This window comes from Bos grunniens, chromosome 14, assembly GCF_055505025.1.
Source record: "Bos grunniens cultivar Pamir isolate PY7600 chromosome 14, Bosgru_T2T1.0, whole genome shotgun sequence".
NCBI classification, from domain to species: Eukaryota; Metazoa; Chordata; class Mammalia; order Artiodactyla; family Bovidae; genus Bos; species Bos grunniens.
Window position 1 is genome coordinate 27,378,380 of NC_141178.1, and position 19,349 is coordinate 27,397,728.

Below are 19,349 nucleotides of genomic sequence, written 5' to 3' on the forward strand. Positions count from 1 at the left end.
ACCATCCTTGGCGCCCGCCGTGCTGGCCACATAGGCCTCCCTGTGTATGTGACCACGTCAGGCACGTTCCTAGCTCGGTTCTTTGCACACGCTCTTCATCTTCCTTACAGTGCTTCTTTCCCAGGTACTTCTGTGTTCACACTCATTTCAGTCAAATCTCTCCTCAAGTGTATCTCCTCAGAGAGGCCGTGCCTCACCACCTTTATTTGAAAGAGCTGCCAAATTCCTATTTTTCTTTATTAACTCATAACTCCAGATATATTTTGGTTTTATTTTTTAATCTCTTCTTCTAGAACATAAGCAATCCTTCTAGTTTTCTACTGATTCCTCTGTAGCTGGAGCAGTGCTTGGCACAAACCAGATTCTTAATTGCCTATAAATTGAATAAACACATAAATAAAAGAATAAATATACCCAAGATATTAGGAGCTCTTCTGTATCTTTAGTCTATATAATCTGGGTTTAGCACAGTTTTTATCAAGTATTCAATAAAAGGAAGGAGGATGCGAAGGAAGGAAGGATAGTAAAATCCATAAATTCGTTAAATTGGGAACATCCAACTGTAGTAAGGGTGGCAAAGTCAATGGCTACATTTGGTAAAATTCTCCTCCTCCTAGGTTATATTACACATGTGTAACTTCTGGATATGGACTAAGTCACGTTACCAGGGTTGACCTGTATAGTAAATATTAGTAATAGTTAATTTTTATTTTTATATGAAGAATGAAAATAAATGGGTGACATAACATTTTATTTCCAAACCTCATAAGATTATATTACACAGATACACACACATACACACACACAGAGGTGTCTTCTGTCTTAGATTATTAGATCGTTTTGGTTGTTCAGTCACTAAGTCGTGTCTGACTCTTTGCGACTCCATGGACTGCAGCATGCCAGGCTCTCCTGTCCATCACTATCTCCCGGAATTTGCTCAGATTCATGTCCATTGAGTTGGTGATGCTGTATAATTATTTGATCCTCTGCTGCCCACTTCTCCTTTTGCCTCCCATCTTTCCCAGCATCAGGGTTTTTTCCAATGAGTTGGCCCTTTGCATCAGGTGGATTGTAGACCTTTGAAAGTATAGCAGAGTGGTTAGTAAGAGCGCCAACTCTCTAATCAGACCAGTGGGTTTAGGTGGAGCTTTGTGACTATGAAATAGATACTCAGCATTTCAACATTTCACTTTCTTCATCTATAAAATGAAGCTTCTGATGAGTGGCTACTTCCTAAGATTGTAGTAAAGAGTGTGATCATGCATATGACATTTAGCACAATATCTGGCACTTGATAAATATTCAAGAAATATTTCTTATAATTAAGTAAGGATTAAGAGGAGGAGAAAAAGAAGTATTTTAAGAGGCTGTGTGTTGCTCAACACCACAGTTTCATATCAGAGTCAGGTGAAAAGTGGAAGAGTTGAAGATGACTTTTGTTCATTCTTTCATTCGATAAAAAGCATGAGCACACATGGGCTGTTATATTCATATATTGAATAAAACAAGGTGGGTTGGGGGTCAAAGAACATTTTAAAATGATAAACAGGAATAATATGGGAGAGATCAATGCATTAATAATAATTAATGTGAAAGTGGATATTATTTTGAAACAAGAAAGTATGAGCCAGCAAACTCTATGTGTATCACTGAATAGCTGTAATTTCTGGGCTTGACAGATATTCCATGCTGGTCAGGCATTCCGGTTGGGACGATATCCAATACATTGGCACCTTCTTGGAGATTTACAGTTTAAATCTTATGTAAAAGGCTGTGCAATTCACCAGACCTATAACAGGGCTATTACTATCCATAACACACATCACCTTCTGGTCGAGAGGAATATTATATATGATATCAGGGGAGGAGCATTTTTTATAGAAGATGGCATTGAACATGGCAATATCCTGCAATATAACTTGGCAGTATTTGTACATCAGAGTACTAGTCTTCTGAATGACGATGTGACTCCAGCCGCATTTTGGGTAACCAATCCAAACAACACCATACGACACAACGCGGCTGCTGGTGGCACTCACTTTGGCTTTTGGTACCGAATGAACAACCACCCTGATGGGCCGTCTTATGACCGAAACATTTGCCAAAAAAGAGTCCCTCTTGGAGAATTCTTTAACAACACTGTTCATTCTCAAGGTTGGTTTGGATTGTGGATCTTTGAAGAATATTTCCCCATGCAGACAGGATCGTGTACTTCTTCGGTGCCAATGCCTGCAGTATTTCATTCACTGACAACTTGGAATTGTCAAAAAGGAGCCGAATGGGTCAACGGAGGTGCCCTTCAGTTCCATAACTTTGTGATGGTAAATAATTACGAGGCTGGAATTGAAACAAAGAGGATCCTGGCTCCTTACGTTGGAGGATGGGGTGAAACCAATGGAGCAATGATTAAAAATGCCAAAATAGTTGGTCATCTTGATGAACTGGGGATGGGGTCTGCATTTTGCACGACAAAAGGCCTGGTTCTCCCGTTTAGTGAAGGATTGACTGTTTCTTCCGTACACTTCATGAACTTTGACCGTCCTGGATGTGCAGCTTTGGGAGTGACGTCCATCACAGGTGTTTGTAACCACAGATGTGGAGGGTGGAGTGCAAAATTCGCTGGCGTCCAGTATTCTCACACGCCGAACAAGGCTGGCTTTCGATGGGAACATGAAGTGGTACTGATTGATGTTGATGGTTCGCTTACAGGTAAGGTGATGTTTTCATTTCTGATAAAATATTTTGGAACTACATTTTTCACTTAACACGGACTTTAATTGTCATAGCATATTCAGGTGAATCACAGATCTTACCTGGTACCAAACTTTCCTGATGACCTAAAGATGTAGGTCAGCACTAGTCATAGATGACACATCCCTTTCTGGAGAAGTGCCAACCTATCACATTCAGCCTCCACGTGTGTCCTTTTTTTTCCTGCATTCGAACTTTGGTTTTGAGTTAATAGCGAATTTTAAACAATATTTATGGAATTAGGAATCACAAAAGAAAGCCATGTCAGTCTGAAAATGTCATTCAGTAATGTCAGTTAATTACATGACTACCCAAATTCTCCAGCCAGTCAGGCCCATAGAGGTATAAATTCCAGGTTTATTTACATAAGCAATGTGGACAGACTGGATACATCCTGTTCAAGTACCTTAGAGGGAAGTAGTAAGTCCCAGGCCTACTGTTAGCCTTTTTCTTTCCAATCTAAATTCTGAATTTGGAATTGGTTCAAAGAATATGTGAACTTTAGTACAAAATTCAACATTCTTTGTAGGTTAAATTTTTCTACCATCTGAAGTTCAGATCTTTCTGTAAATATGATTCCTAGAATTTAGCATTTTTATAAAATTTTAATGATAACGACTTGGCTTCCCTGGTGCCTCAGTGGTAAAGAGTCTGCCTACCAGTGCAGGAGACACAAGTTCGATCCCTGAGTTGGGAAGACCCCCTGAAGAAGGAAATGGCAACCCATTCCAGTATTCTTGCCTGGGAAATCCCATGGACAGAGGAGCCTGGAGGGCTACAGTCCATGGGGTGGCAAGAGTTGGACATGACTTAGCGACTAAACAACAATAACAATTTGGCTAAATAAGATAGGAAGGATGTGTATGTATGTATGATTCTGCATAATACCTTATAAAAGAGGAACAACTGACAAGTAAACCTACAGATACTAACAAATGTTTTTGAAAGCCTTGGAAAGAAGGTTCATCTCAATAGTCAAAGAGACTGAATACTCACCTATAATTGTTGATTTGTTTCCTATTTTAATTGTGGCTTTAAGAAGGAGAACATTTGGATAATTCCAATATATAGAGCTTTATTGACCTTTATTCCTTAATTCAGCTTAGATTCTTCTTTTTTTTTTAATATTTATGTGTTAGGCTGTGCCAGGTCTTAGTTGTAACATGCAGAATATTTAGTTGGGGCATATGAACTCTTAGTTGTGGCATTTGGTGATCTAGTTCCCTGATCAGGGATCAAACCTGCAGCCCCTGCTTTGGGAGCATGGAGTCCTAGGCACTGGACCTCCAGGGATGTCCCTCAGCATGGATTCTTAATGTTTGTTGACAGACTCTCGGTTGAGAGCCCAGGCTTTATGGTCAGACAGCCTGGATTTACATCCTTCCTTGTGTCCTTGACCAAGTCACCTATTCCCCATCCCATCCCCTACTTTGTCTCTCATGGGTTCTTCAGATCCCATATTTCTGCTATGTTCATGATAAGCTCCCTGAGCAAAGAGTCCATTGTAAAGCCTTTTTAGGAGGGCCCCTTACTCCATGACAAAAAAAGAAAAAATGAACCAAGACTTCTAGATTGTATTGGTGGCACTCTGGATCATAGTAAGCATATGCTGTGGACAGTTCGGCTTTTCAGTTTTCTGACGTGAAACGTGCTGTTGCGTCCATCTCCTAGGTCACAAAGGACACACCGTCATTCCACACAGCCCTCTGCTGGACCCTTCTCACTGCACTCAAGAAGCCGAGTGGAGCACAGGGTTCCCCGGGTCTGTCTGTGACACCTCGGTCAGCTTCCACCGGATAGCATTCAACAAGCCGTCTCCAGTGTCCCTGCTCGAAAAGGATGTGGTTCTCTCAGACTCTTTTGGTAAGTGGAATGTAATCAGGTGACCCACTCATTTAAATGTTTTCCTCAATTTTCATCATCACCTTCCTGAGTTGTCACTCACTATTTAGAACACTGAAAAAAGAATAATATTGATATCAGTCATAAGCCAGGCAGGAAACTAATAACACACCCCGAAACGACTTATGAGGACTATTGAGTAAATGTGTGGACGAGCATGACATTCTGCTGATTAAGGCACCCTAATATCATGGGCTCCCCTAGTAAAGAATCTGCCTGTAATGCAGGAGGCCTGGGTTTGATCCCTGGGTCAGGAAGATCCCCTGGAGGATACTCCAGTATTCTTGCCTGGAGAATCCCATGGACAGAGGAGCCTGGCAGACTACAGTCCATGGGGTCACAGAGAGTCAGACACAACTGAGGGACTAAGCAGCGTGCAACCACAGCCAGTACTGTGACAGAGAGCAGGATAGTTGGCATAGCTTTTGGATTAAGACAGTGAAAATACATCGTTTCTGCCCCTGAAAGCAAATTATTTTGATTATCTTTGCTGATTGATGTAGGATGGGGGTGCATCTGCTAGGTCCCTGGCTGCACCCCAGGTGCCAGAGGCTGTTGATTTACTGAGTCGTTTGAGTAAAGATACTATATGTGGAACACCACATGTGCTTGACATTGTTGCCTGATGAGATTGCATTAATTTACCATCATTATTCATGATCCATCTGGCATTTGCACCAGCCAGACAAGCAAGTTAAATGGAGATTGGTAGGAATCCTGATCATCACATCTCTCAGATTTTTTGTTGTGGCATTATTTTCTATATTTTCCCCCCTCGAGGGTTTAGAATTGCTTTTAATTTGTTATCTTGATAAGGGGGTGACAGGGGGAAGTATGGTTCCTGAAGTGTTCACTCAGTCCTTCCTACCTGATTTTCCTTCCCTCCATTGGGAACTCTTCCAGTTACTAAATATGTCTATTTTCATCATGTCTGACCTGGCCTGACTGGACTAGCTCTTATCTCTATATCATTCCCTCCATCCCTTTATACACACATCCATCATCTGTTTGAATTATTGGTTAAAATGTGTGTGTTCTCAGTTGCTCAGTTGTGTTCAACTCTTTGTGACCCATGAACTGTAGCCCACCAAGCTCCTCTGTCCACAGGGTTTTCCAGGCAAGAATACTAGAGTGGGTGGCCATTTCCTCCTCCAGGGGATCTTCCCAACACAGGGATTGAATCCACATCACTTTCATCTCCTGCATTGGCAGGTGGATTCTTTACCACTTAGCCAGCTGGAAGCTGCATTAGTTAAAACATCTATAATTAATCCAGTCTCCTATACACTGTTCTGATAGACTGCAGATTTTGGAAAATAGGAAAAGCATTGGTGCATCAAAGATTTGCCAGACATGATTCTCAAATATAGTTTTCCACATTTTCTGCATAAATCTAAATGATACAGCTTCTTGATGATAGTGTTTCCAAATTTCCATGTTTAATGATATTTACAAGGTAGAAACTTGCAATTTGAAACTAAAATTATGTATCTCAATATAAGCCAAATGAATTTTGAAAACATGTAGCATGATTATACCAGTAATACTATAGCTGCTAAAATTATAGCTATGTCAAATCCATCAGGACATGCTAGGGTTTTGTTACTTCACCCCATATTATCAGATCCTCTTGGTAGGATATTTCTTGTGAGCATTTCAACTTCTGCTCTTTCTCCAAACAGAGTTCTATATCTATTCCCACTATACTTTTTGGAACTGAGGAATTACCATAAGATGACCCAGTGGCCTCAATGGACCAGCCATGAGATGAGCAAAGACTCATTCTATGGCCTGGCCTTTGTAAGCTGCCACTCCAGCTGGTTGACTGTGGTGGCATTTAGTCTTCGAGGGTTTATATCAGTTCAGATCCAGAAACTAACAATTATTGGAAGATTTGGTTAGTTTGCTCTCCCTAGTAGGCAGTAGCCCCATAAATGGCTATGTTTCTCTCACTCGGTGTTAGGTGTTTTTAGTCTGTGAATTGGCTTGGATCTAGGAAATAGATGAGAAGTAGCAAGTGTCCATTTGGGTAACTTGAGTTAAATCCATGCCCCTAAGATCTATATACTTTTTCTATCCATGTATGCCAAACGTCACCTTAGTGTGCTACCCACTGTTCTCCTAGGGGTGCCTCTTTGCATTGCAGTGACAGAGGCTCAAGAGGGTGTGTTTCACCCAGCAAGCACTTTTTAAGTCTTTGCAGTGTCAGTTCTGCTAATAGTTCCTGGGCCGAAGTAGTCACCCAGTATCAACAGAACACGAGTGTATTCTGCCCTCAAGGACAGGAGAGGAGTGGATATTTGCTGAATAATCCAAATTATCATTGTTCTTCTCATATACTGCATATCTTTTTAAACTGTTTTTAGTGCCTCTGGTCATGGGCTCTTCAAAACTTAATGCTAGTTCATAAGCCTAAAAATATGTTCACCCTTAATATTGGAATTCATTTTGCTTTATTCCCTAGTGGCTCAGATGATAAAGAACTTGCCTGCAATGCAGAAGACTCCGGTTCTATCCCTGGGTTGGGAAGACCCCCTGGAGAAGGGCATGGCAACCCACTCTAGTATTCTTGCCTGGAGAATCCCATGGACAGGGCAGTCTGGCGGGCTACAATCTATGTGGTCGCAAAGAGTCAGACACAGCTGAAGTGACTTAGCATGCATGTACACATCCCCAAAGGAAAAGAATGACAGTTTATTTTTGTTTTGTTCATTTTTTGTTTTTTTAACTTTGGTGTGATTTTGTTACTTGTTTTTTTTTTAAATTTTTTGCTTTATATTGGAATATAACCAATTAACAATGTTGTGATAATTTCAGGTGGACATCTAAGGGACTCAGTCATGCATATACATGTATCCATTCTCCTCCAGATTCCCCCCAGGCTGCCACATAACAATAAGCAGAGTACCCTGTGCTGTGCAGTAGGACCTTGTTGATTATGCATTTTAAATATAGCTGTGTGTGCTTGACAGTCTATTTTGTAATCTCACTTCTGACTTCTTCCTCCTAATTTGGAAAGGGAAGAGGTTGCAAATTTAATGTAAAATTCAATCAAAGATGAAAGAAGGGAGAGGAAAAAATATGATTAATTAATCACAGATTTTTTTCTTTATATTGTGAGAGATACTTTCATATCTTCACCCGAAGTTGTCAGGCATTTATTCAGATTAAATCTTTTTCCCCTAACAGGTAGTTCAGGTTCCAGGTTTGTCATTAACAAAATTTAGAGTATTACAGCCAGTGTTAGAGGCTGCTTGTAGCCTACCCTAAGAGCTATCAATCAAAGATTTCCATTCATACTCATTAGGCTGATTATTATTAACACAGCAAGTATGAGAGAATCTAATAATGTTTAGGACATATATTTACATACTCTGCAAATCAAGGATTTTGAAGAAGAATAGAAATGGAATAATATTTCAGATCAATGATATTTTAAAAATTGTATTGATATATTTAAGCACTTTGTCTTAGTCATTATGTCATCATATTTCAATTTTATCTTTCCCCAGGGAATATAAGCTCCATATCAATTCAAAATTCCAAGTGAGAAAACATTTTATGTTTCGGTTAAGTGTGATATTAAGTATTGGGGCCTTCAGGTCAACAAAGACGTTTAGAACATAAGTAATGAAATGCTATACTGATCTCTTTAGAGGCTTCCATTGACTAGACTAATATTTACCTTTGCACTTACTCATAACAGAAGAAATTTTCTAGAGATAGATTACTATTGTTTGTTTATGTCCTATAGGCACAAGCATTGTTCCCTTTCAGAAGAAACGGCTAACTCATATGTCTGGCTGGATGGCTCTGATTCCGAATGCAAAACACATTAACTGGTATTTTAAAGGTGTAGATCACATAACCAACATATCGTATACGTCAACATTCTATGGATTTAAGGTAAATAAAGAGTTGCACAATCCATCTTCTGATCACTTATGCTGCATATTATTCTAACGCAGCCCACTCACACCAGTTGTGAGACCCAGACTGTCCCTGCCTCACATATTTACACTTTTCATGACCCATCTTAAATCTCAGAAGCAAGCCAAAAAAATCCTTCTTCAAAACTCAGAAGTAAGCAATCTTTCTGCCACATTTCTGTAGTACTAAGCTTATTATATCCATGATAATAGCTAACATTTATTGAGTACTTATGATGTTTTGGAAAACAGTAAAGGGCTTTATTATTTGTATTGTGCAATACAGCAGATACAGAAAATAGCAGGCCCAAATCCCATATGCCCACTACCTAGCTATCTGAATCAAACATTCTGTAACATTTTGTGACTCTTTACTTCAGATTTTTTTAAAGAAATAAATATTTTTGGATGAAGTGGAAGTCCTCTGCATGGCTTACTCTGATACCAGTCATCACTCTACTGCTAATGGTCACCAGTTTCCTGAATTGTGTATCTTCCTCCCGGTTCACATTCTTCTGCTTATACTACATGTGGCAACCAAAAAAAAAAGCCTAGCATTGTTTCAGATGTTTTGAAATATTATAGAAATTAAATATTCTCTGAATGTATGCGTATGTATGTGTGTATGTGTTAGGTATATATATATATGATGCTCAAGCTTGTTTTAGAAAAGGCAGAGGAACCAGAGATCAAATTGCCAACATCCGCTGCATCATGGAAAAAGCAAGAGAGTTCCAGAAAAACATCTATTTCTGCTTTATTGACTATGCCAAAGCCTTTCACTGTGTGGATCACAATAAACTGTGGAAAATTCTGAAAGAGATGGGAATACCAGACCACCTGATCTGCCTCTTGAGAAATGTGTATGCAGGTGAGGAAGCAACAGTTAGAACTGGACATGGAACAACAGACTGGTTCCAAATAGGAAAAGGAGTACGTCAAGGCTGTATATTGTCACCCTGTTTATTTAACTTATATGCAGAGTACATCATGAGAAACGCTGGACTGGAAGAAACACAAGCTGGAATCAAGATTGCCTGGAGAAATATCGATAACCTCAGATATGCAGATGACACCACCCTTATGGCAGAAAGTGAAGAGGAACTAAAAAGCCTTTTGATGAAAGTGAAAGTGGAGAGTTAAAAAGTTGGCTTCAGCTCAACATTCAGAAAATGAAGATCATGGCATCCAGTCCCATCACTTCATGGGAAATAGATGGGGAAACAGGGGAAACAGTGTCAGACTTTATTTTTCTGGGCTCCAAAATCACTGCAGATGGTGACTTCAGCCATGAAAGTAAAAGACGCTTACTCCTTGAAAGGAAAGTTATGACCAACCTAGATAGCATATTCAAAAGCAGATACTGAAGCTGAAACTCCAGTACTTTGGCCACCTCATGCGAAGAGTTGACTCATTGGAAAAGACTCTGATGCTGGGAGGGATTGGGGGCAGGAGGAGAAGGGGACGACAGAGGATGAGATGGCTGGATGGCATCACTGACTCAATGGACATGAGTCTGAGTGAACTCTGGGAGTTGGTGATGGACAGGGAGGCCTGGCGTGCTGCGATTCATGAGGTCGCAAAGAGTCGGACACGACTGAGCGACTGAACTGAACTGAACTGAACTGACACATATATACATATATGTATATGTGTGTACATATATGTCGGAGAAGGCAATGGCACCCCACTCCAGTCCTCTTGCCTGGAAAATCCCATGGACGGAGGAGCCTGGTAAGCTGTAGTCCATGGGGTCGCTAAGAGTCAGACATGACAGAGCGACTTCCTTTTCACTTTTCACTTTCATGCATTGGAGAAGGAAATGGCAACCCACTCCGGTGTTCTTGCCTGGAGAATCCCAGGGACGGAGGAGCCTGGTGGGCTGCCGTCTATGGGGACACACAGAGTCGGACACGACTGAAGCGACTTAGCAGCAGCAGTACATATATGTATGTACATATAAACGTATACATATATATACGTATATATACATATAAAAGAAGAAAAAAAATTTTCATTGCCTTGGTGATAAACTTAGCATTATTGCCATACACAGATAAAATGTTAAACAAAATATAAATGCAAAATGAAAAACAAACTAAACCCAAACTTAACTTTTAATATGGGGGTTAAGTGATTCATGTCATCAAAATGAGTGTATATTATCCAGTATATTAACATCTAAAATAAACTTTAATAGGAAGAAGACTATGTAATCATATCTCATAACTTCACTCAAAATCCTGATATGTTTAATATCATTGATATGAGGAATGGCTCTTCAAATCCGCTGAATTGGAATACTAACAAGAATGGAGACTGGCACCTTGAAGCAAACACTAGTACTCTGTACTACCTGGGTATGTATTCAGTAGGCCAAAGTGATTTATTTATTGCTTCATCTAAAGGAGGAGAATAGTGGCTCAATGGGCAAATGCATTATATATATATATGTTATATATATTATATATGCCTTGTATACAGCAGGATTTAATGAGTGTTTGTTGAATTAAAGAATGAGACTAAATTTATGCTGGAAAAGGCCTTGAATTGAATTAAGAACTTAACGTTTTATGCTTGGAGGTAGCACCATCATTCATAATTGACTCCAACATTTATTTTACAAAATTAGAGGAAATGAGTACAATGAACTGTCATATATTTTGTTTCCATTTTTATTGTTTAACTAGTTTTAGAAAATAAAAATATTTAAGAATTCTCTTATTGAGTTAAGAGTTAAGAACTCTTAAGAGTTCTCAAATATTTGGTTTTGTCAAGATACTTTGACTCTACTTCTCAGATGTGCATTTTGTCGGAATTTCTTCATACCTATTCCAGACATTTGAATTATACTCAGTTACTGTCTAAAGAGTATTTTCAAATTGCCGTGATTTTGTTTACATTCAGATGCTTTGATCATCATGTTAGTTTAAACTGTTTTTATTTTCGCTTCCAGTGTCAGGAAAAAATGACCACCATCAGAGCCAGTCAATTTCTGGGACCCTGGATCCTGATGTGAAGGACGTTATTATTAATTTCCAAGCTTACTGCTGTGTTCTCCAGGATTGCTTTCCTGTACATCCTCCACCAAGAAAACCAATTCCTAGGAAGCGACCAGCCGCATATAAGTATACAGGCCTTCTTTCTATTCATTAATACGCTTCAGCGGTTCCTGACAGCATCCTTTTCCTGTGTCATTCTGGCTGAGATACTGTGCCCTCCTCCTGCACAGAGGGTCCCAAAACACTTCCACATTCATTGCCTCACTTGAGCATTGCAGCTACCTGATGACAAGATGGAAAAATCTCACAAAAATTATGTGTGAAAGTTACTGGGAATCTCATACTTGCAGAATGTTAGATCAGAATTATTAGACCAACTCCCTTATTATTTGATGAGAGAGCTGAAGCCCAAAGACCTTAAATGAATTACCTGAGATCACAAAACTTCTCAATGACACACTCAGAACAGCACCAGAAACTGTCTCCTCATTGATCCAGTGCTTTCTGGTGCTGTGCTGTGCTTAGCTGCTCAGTCGTGTCTGACTCTTTTCAACCCCATGGACTGTAGCCCGCCAGGCTACAGCTTCTCTGTTCTTGGGGATTCTCCAGGCAAGAATACTGGAGTGGGTTGCCATGCCCTCATCCAGGGGATCTTCCCAACCTAGGGATTGAACCCAGATCTCCCACATTACAGGTGATTTCTTTATTGTCCGAGCCACCAAGGAAGCACAGGAATACTGGAGGGGGTAGCCTATCCCTTCTCCAGGTGATCTTCCTGACCCAGGAATCAAACCAGGCTCTCCTGCATTGCAGGCAGATTCTTTACCAGCTGAGCTACCAAGGAAGCAATGCTTTCTTAGCAGGCAGCACTTCTTTCTCTAGAATAACAGTCTTTTTGTGTCGGTGTGTGTGTGTGTGTGTTTATTTTTTATTGAAGTATAGGTGATTTATAATGTTGTGCTAGTTTCTGGTGCACAGCAAAGTGATTCAGTTATACATATAGATTTTTCATATTCTTTTCCATTATAGTTTATTACAAGATATTGTGTGTAATTCCCTTGCCATACAGGAGGACTTTATTGTTTATTGTATACATAGTAGTGTATATCTGCTAACCCCAAACTCCTAATTTATCCCTCTTACACCTTTTTCCCTTTGGTAACCATAAGTTTGTTTTCTGTGTCTGTTTCCATTTTGTAAATAAAATTCATTTGTATCATTTTTTAGATAGACTGTCTTGGTCAAATCTCATAATACAGCTTGTTTAATTTTATTTCAGATATTTGATTTCCTAAATATATGTTAACTCTCCTAGTTAAAAATAATTTTTCTATCTTTGAAACTTGTAAAGTCCTTTACCTATATTTCTCATATGAAACATCACTTTCTACCTCATATTATAGTAATTACCATATATGGTGGGAAAATCCCATGGACGGAGGAGCCTGGTGGGCTGTAGTCCATGGGGTCGCTAAGAGTCGGACACGACTGAGCGACTTCCCTTTCACTTTTCACTTTCCTGCATTGGAGAAGGAAATGGCAACCCACTCCAGTGTTCTTGCCTGGAGAATTCCAGGGACTGGGGAGCCTGGTGGGCTGCCATCTATGGGGTCACACAGAGTTGGACACGACTGAAGTGACTTAGCAGCAGCAGTACGTGACAGTACTAGTCTTTAAGACCTTTAAAGGCATGATCCTGATTTGATGTATATTGCGTCACCTACAGGCAAATAATAACCATAAAAATAATGTTGGTAATGATAAAAATTAACAATCAGTAGGCATGTAAGAGCCCAGTACTGCACATCAAGTACAAATCAATATTTATTAAGTGAATTATAATTTCAAAATATACAGATACTGTGATAACTGTTGCACAAAAGAATAATAATTGAATTTGTTTATACATTCAACCATAAAAAAAAAGTTTACTGAGTACCTGCCATGTTCCAGGCACTGTGCTGAGCACTGAGATTAGGTTGAGAGATGTGGCCTCTGCCCCCCTAACATATACTTCACATATATACCATAGGAAGAGTTTTTCCCTCCCACAGTATGAGTTCTGCTCACTAAAAATAGTTGCAATTGGACTTGTTAGTTTGTATTTTGCAGATAGCTATCAGTGAGAGTGGGCTTCCCTGGTGGCTCAGCAGTAAAGAACCTTCCTGCAATGCAGGAGACCCAGGTTCGATCCCTGGGTCGGGAAGATTCCCTGGAGAAGGGCAAGGCAACCCCCTCCAGTATTCTTGCCTGGAGAAACCCATGGACAGAGGAGCCTGGTGGACTACATTCCATAGAGTCACAAAGAGTTGGACACGACTGAAGCAGCTAACCAGCAGCAGCAGCAGTGAGAACAAATAGACTCTTGATCCAAAATTGTACCTCAGGAATAGAATATGCAGTTCTACCTACGCAACACACAAGTGCTTAGTCCAAGAGGTATTAGGCTTTATTGATCATAACAGTGGGCAATTAGAAGAATATATAGCATCTGGTATAGTGCTGCTGGGCATAAGACTGAAAGGCTTGAGAAAAGCTTGAGAACTCAACTATTGAATCTGTACAATGCTGATCAAGTTATTCAATTAGATAGATATAACCTTTAAACAACCTTCATTGAGATCGCTTCATTAAAAAATGTATTATTGTGAGTATAAATAATCCTAAATGACCCGCTAGCTTCTGTTTTAAACCCATGAAGACAAAATTTTTATAACAGGATTTCTGAGCAACAGATTTTTTTAGTAATACACCTGAGTAATTAAAACGTGTCATAAAAATACACTTTTAACCAAACAAACTATGTTGGTATTCTTTAGACTTCCTGCATTAGTATCAGAAAATTTTTTAAATTTCTTACTCAGGCAGCATAGCAACCTCTGTGATCATTCTTAAACAGGAAAATACCCTCAACTGGGTAATAATATTGTTTGTAACAGTTTGTACTGAGATGGTTTCTAGCAGGCATAGTGACGGTGAGTAGAGATGGTGTCTCCTCCAACACACTTTCCGTATGCTGTGCTATGCATGCATGGTCAGTCGTGTCTGACTCTTTGCAACCCCATGGAATGTAGCCCACCAAATTCCTGTGTCCATGGAATTTTCCAGTCAAGAATAGTGAAGTGAGTTGCCATTTCCTTCTCCAGGGGATCTTCCCAACCCAGGGATTGAACCTGTATCTCTTGTATCTCCTGCACTGGCAGGAGGATTCTTTACCACTGGTGCCATCTGAAAAGCTGCACACTTTCCATATTTATTTCAATTTAACATAACACTTTTCACTCTGGTTATAGACTATTACCTGTGCACCCAGCCCAGGGCCTTACTCTCATTGACCCACCCTTTCCAATTCAGAGACCATTCTTCCAGGCCTCCTTCACAGAATCTAACCAACTATATGCCCTCTTGCCGTTTTCCCCTTGAAATAGCACCATATCTAAGAATCTTTAAATGGACAAAGAATGCGTTTCTTTTCACTTTTCCACCTGCATACACACTGCTATATTTAAAGTAGGTAACTAGGGAGGAGGGTTCAGGATGGGGAACACATGTATACCTGTGGTGGATTCATTTCGATATTTGGCAAAACCAATACAATATTGTAAAGTTTAAAAATAAAATAAAATTAAAAATAAAGTAGGTAACTAACAAGGACGTACTGTACAGCACAGAGAACTCTGCTCCATATGACGTAACAAGCTAAATGGGTAAAGAATTTGAAAAAGAATAGGCACATGTTTATGTATAACTGAATCACTTTGCTGTACACCTGAAAGTATCACAACATTGCTAATCAACTATGCTTCAATATAAAATTTAAAAGTTTTAGAAAAGAAATCTTCTAAAGAAATCAAATTATTCATGTGATAGACAAAATTAGCGTATCACAATAAGGCTTTAGTAGGATAAAAAGTGATTCAGATAGTTTTCTTCAATGGAGAAAAATCTCTATGTAGTTATGTGTGTTGAGTCTTTTACTAATTGCATACATTAGCTTTCAGTGAAATTACAAACTATCTAATTTGCATTCTGTTATCCCCAAAACATCTAGTATAGTGCTACACTCTAAGGAGATGCTTATTAAATAAACAGAGATAATACTAAATGGAAATATTTCTTTTCTCTTTTCAGCTTATGGTCGAATAATTCTTTCTGGCAATCATCTCAAGAAAATAATTATACCATACCTTACCCAGGGGCAAATGTTGTTATTCCTGAAGGTAAATGCATAAATGTAAATAAATAAAATGCTTGTGTTTATCACCTTTAGGATAGATGCCAAAATACTTAGCAGTTAGGGTAGATACTGTTATGCAGCACACCCTGGAGAAAGAAAATGTGAAGAGGTGGGTTCCATTCTGTATCCTGGATGTTATATTATATGGAAAAAAGGCTCACTAACTTCAAAATTAGGACTCACTGATAAGGCTGTCCATGTTTTATCTATAGGCTATAGTCTATGGGTTACGTCATATTCCTTACATGAAAGTCTTGTTTTGTAGGAACATGGATTGTGGCAGACACAGATACTCCACCAATGGAAAGGCTTGTTATTTGGGGGGTTCTAGAATTGGAAGATAAACATAATGTAGGAGCTGCAGAGTCTTCTTACAGAAAAGTTGTTCTGAATGCTACCTACATATCACTGCAGGTAAGACTGAGGGTCTTGTTAACTTTCACCCTTACTAGCCAAGTGCTAAAATGTTGGAGATTTATTGAACAGCTTATAAGAAAGCATATTCAACTGATGTGAATTGAAACACAACTGGCTCTACCCCATGAAATGCAAGCCTAAGTTCAATACACTGAACTTATATTTCTGCTCTCCGTTACATTTTAACACATTCCTTATGTGGTAATTATCATGCTACTTTGTAGTATGAGGTCTCCTCATTTTCAGTCCTTTAAAATAATTTATATCATTGTTAGGTAAAACTAGACTCACAGCTTGCTGCAACTAAGAGAGAATTCCCTAGAGTTCTGGGGGAAAAAAAGATTTTAAGTCTTTTTTTAAAAAAAAGAAAAGAAAAGAAAGTGAACAGTATTTCTTAAGATGAATGGATGTAGAAGGGATTATGGAAACCAGGAGCAGGCTAATAAAAATATTTCAGTTTGAAATAATCACCTCGTTCTCTCATAAACCTCAGATGGTCTTGAATATGTAGTAGTTTAATCAATTTAATTGTTCTGTCAGTGTTTTATTGGTGTTCATTTAAAAGAATAGCTTAACCAAAAGCTATTAAGCACCACTAAAAAATAAATGGGAGCCTTCTTTCATAAAACTAGGCCTTTAAAGCTTTAAAGATATGGGATATTTTGGTTAGATGCAGAGCTTAGAGGGAAGTTACCGCTACAATTGAATCCTTACCTCGTTGTTAAATTGTTGGGTAACAAGTTAGGTTATTTGACTTCTTTCCACATCAGTTTTATGATCTATGAAATGAGGATAATAATTCCAATTCATGGGTTTAGTGTAAAGATGAAATGATATAAAATATGTAAAGCCTTGCATGTTAAACCTGGCATAGAATCAGAAACCATTTAGTAATAGTAATTTTTATTAACAGTGATGGCTCATGAATAGCATAGCTTGGCTTCCCCAGTGACTCAGCAGTAAAGAATCCACCTGCAATGCAGGAGACAGGAGTTGGATCCCTGAGTTGGGAAAATCCCCTGGAGAAAGAACTGGCAACCCATTCCAGTCTTCCTGCCTGCAGAATTCCATGGACAGAGAAGCCTAGTGGGATACAGCCCATGGGGTCACAAAAGAGTCATAGCAACTGAACAAAAATGAAAAGAATATACTTTATATATGCTGTGTTATTTTAAGATACGGTGTGATCTGTTCAAACGGCATTAGTTTAGGTGTCAGGAGGTCTCAGTTTTAGGTCCAGTTCTGACCAGTAGAAGTTGAATTTGGCCTTGGAAAAAATCATTTAAACTGCCTATCCCAAAGTGGAGGAGTTAAATTAAGATTACTTCTAGTTACAATACTGTTTTTCTGTAAAACAACAGTTCGTATATTTTCATTAGGAGAGGCTGCAAGCCTTCCTAATTCCTTTTTTATGGGGAAGTTTGTCCTGCTCAGTTTCTAAGTATTAACAACTTTCTGCTTCACTTCAGGGAGGTAGATTAATCGGTGGCTGGGAAGACAATCCTTTCAAAGGAGAATTACAGATTGTTCTGAGAGGGAATCATTCTACTCCAGAGTGGGCTCTTCCAGAAGGACCAAATCAAGGATCCAAGGTCTTAGGTATGTGCTCCCAGACACCGAAAGAATCGTGTTAGTTTTGAGAATCTGCTTTAAAACATGGAGCACTAATAGACTTGCCCTCAGTTCATAAATTTACAGTATTAGAAGTTTTTACAAACACTGATTTGTAGTAATGGGTTATAAAAGTTGCCAACATTTAAAAAAATTAAATCGTGCCACATTAAATTCTAAACCAAAATGTAATTTATTACAAAACTAACATTGGTCACTCCATATGTAGATTATTTCTCTAATCTGGTTTTCTTCATAATCTTTCTTTTGTAGAAACAATACTATTTTTCATACTTTAGGACTTTTCCCCTTTAAGGTAACTTTCCTGCACATTATTCCTACACAGTATTAGTAATCTGTGGATCAGTTGACTCTGGTGTCAGTTATCCAGTTGTAACTATTGTTGTGTTTTAATTTTCCAGTTGCATTTGTGTGGTTGTACAGATTCCCATTTGAGCCTAGAAAGCAATGGACCTGAGAGGGTTTAATTTGGTCCTAGTAAATAACCGCTTTTATTAATACCACTGTATCTTTTTTTTTAATTTATTTATTTTAATAGGAGGCTAATTACTTTAAAATATTGTAGCAGTTTTTGCCATACATTGACATGAATCAGCCATGGGTGTACATGTGTTCCCCATCCTGAACCCTCTCCCGCTTCCCTCCCTATCCCATCCCTCAGGGTCATCCCAGTGCACCAGCCCTGAGCACCCTGTCTCATGCATCGAACCTGAACTGACGATCTATTTCACATACAATAATATACATGGTTCAATGCTAGTCTCTCAAATCACCACTGCATCTTTACTTAAAAGATACATGCTGTGTTGGCCAAAAAGCTCGTTCATTCAGACTTTTCTTCCCCCATACTATCTTATGAAAAAACTGAAAACGAACTTTTTGGCCAACTCAATAAATGTGCTTCACTCGCTCTAATGTACAATTTCTAAAACAGTGATAGTAAGTAAGGGGATTTTTTAAATGGCTTAAAATTGAGTTAGCTCTTCCAAGACAGACAAATTCAAATCTTAAAAGTTTCCTGGGACTTCCTTGGGGGCTCATTTGGTTAAGACTTTACTTCTTGGGCAAGGAGTATAGGTTTGATCCCTAGTCGGGGAGCTAAAATCCCACACCGTGTGGGATAAAGAAAAGGAAAAAGAAAAAAAAAATTTCCTGAGGCAGACAAATGCAACCTTAAAAAAATTTTTTTTTGCTTTTATGTGTTTATTTTTTTATTTCAAAAATACCAGTTCTAACAACACAGAACAATATCAAGAAAAGACATACATCTTACCAGTTCTCTCTGCATGAGGAAACTAACATTAGCAGTTTCTACATGTTCTTTTCATGCTTTTTATCTTTGTCTATATTCATATTACATAAAATGACTTGACCAAAAACATGGTCAAGCTAAATATATTACTGTGTGTTTTCTTGTTAACATATGACTATCTTTCCAGATCGATACTTACATATAAAGCTCTTTCTTTTTATGGCATA

The 19,349-nt window shown here is 38.7% G+C and overlaps 1 protein-coding gene across 3 annotated transcripts in view; it reads left to right on the forward strand.

Moving 5' to 3' along the window:
• Window positions 1-19,349, forward strand: part of PKHD1L1 (PKHD1 like 1) — a 177,573-nt gene that overhangs the window by 102,498 nt on the left and 55,726 nt on the right. For all 3 annotated transcript variants that reach the window (XM_086335355.1, XM_086335356.1, XM_086335357.1), the window contains exons 49-56: window positions 1,680-2,709; window positions 4,423-4,614; window positions 8,408-8,559; window positions 10,783-10,942; window positions 11,539-11,710; window positions 15,716-15,804; window positions 16,087-16,235; window positions 17,708-17,837. In XM_086335355.1, coding sequence (XP_086191481.1) covers window positions 1,680-2,709; window positions 4,423-4,614; window positions 8,408-8,559; window positions 10,783-10,942; window positions 11,539-11,710; window positions 15,716-15,804; window positions 16,087-16,235; window positions 17,708-17,837 — 2,074 coding nt within the window. The remainder of the gene's footprint in view (window positions 1-1,679; window positions 2,710-4,422; window positions 4,615-8,407; window positions 8,560-10,782; window positions 10,943-11,538; window positions 11,711-15,715; window positions 15,805-16,086; window positions 16,236-17,707; window positions 17,838-19,349) is intronic.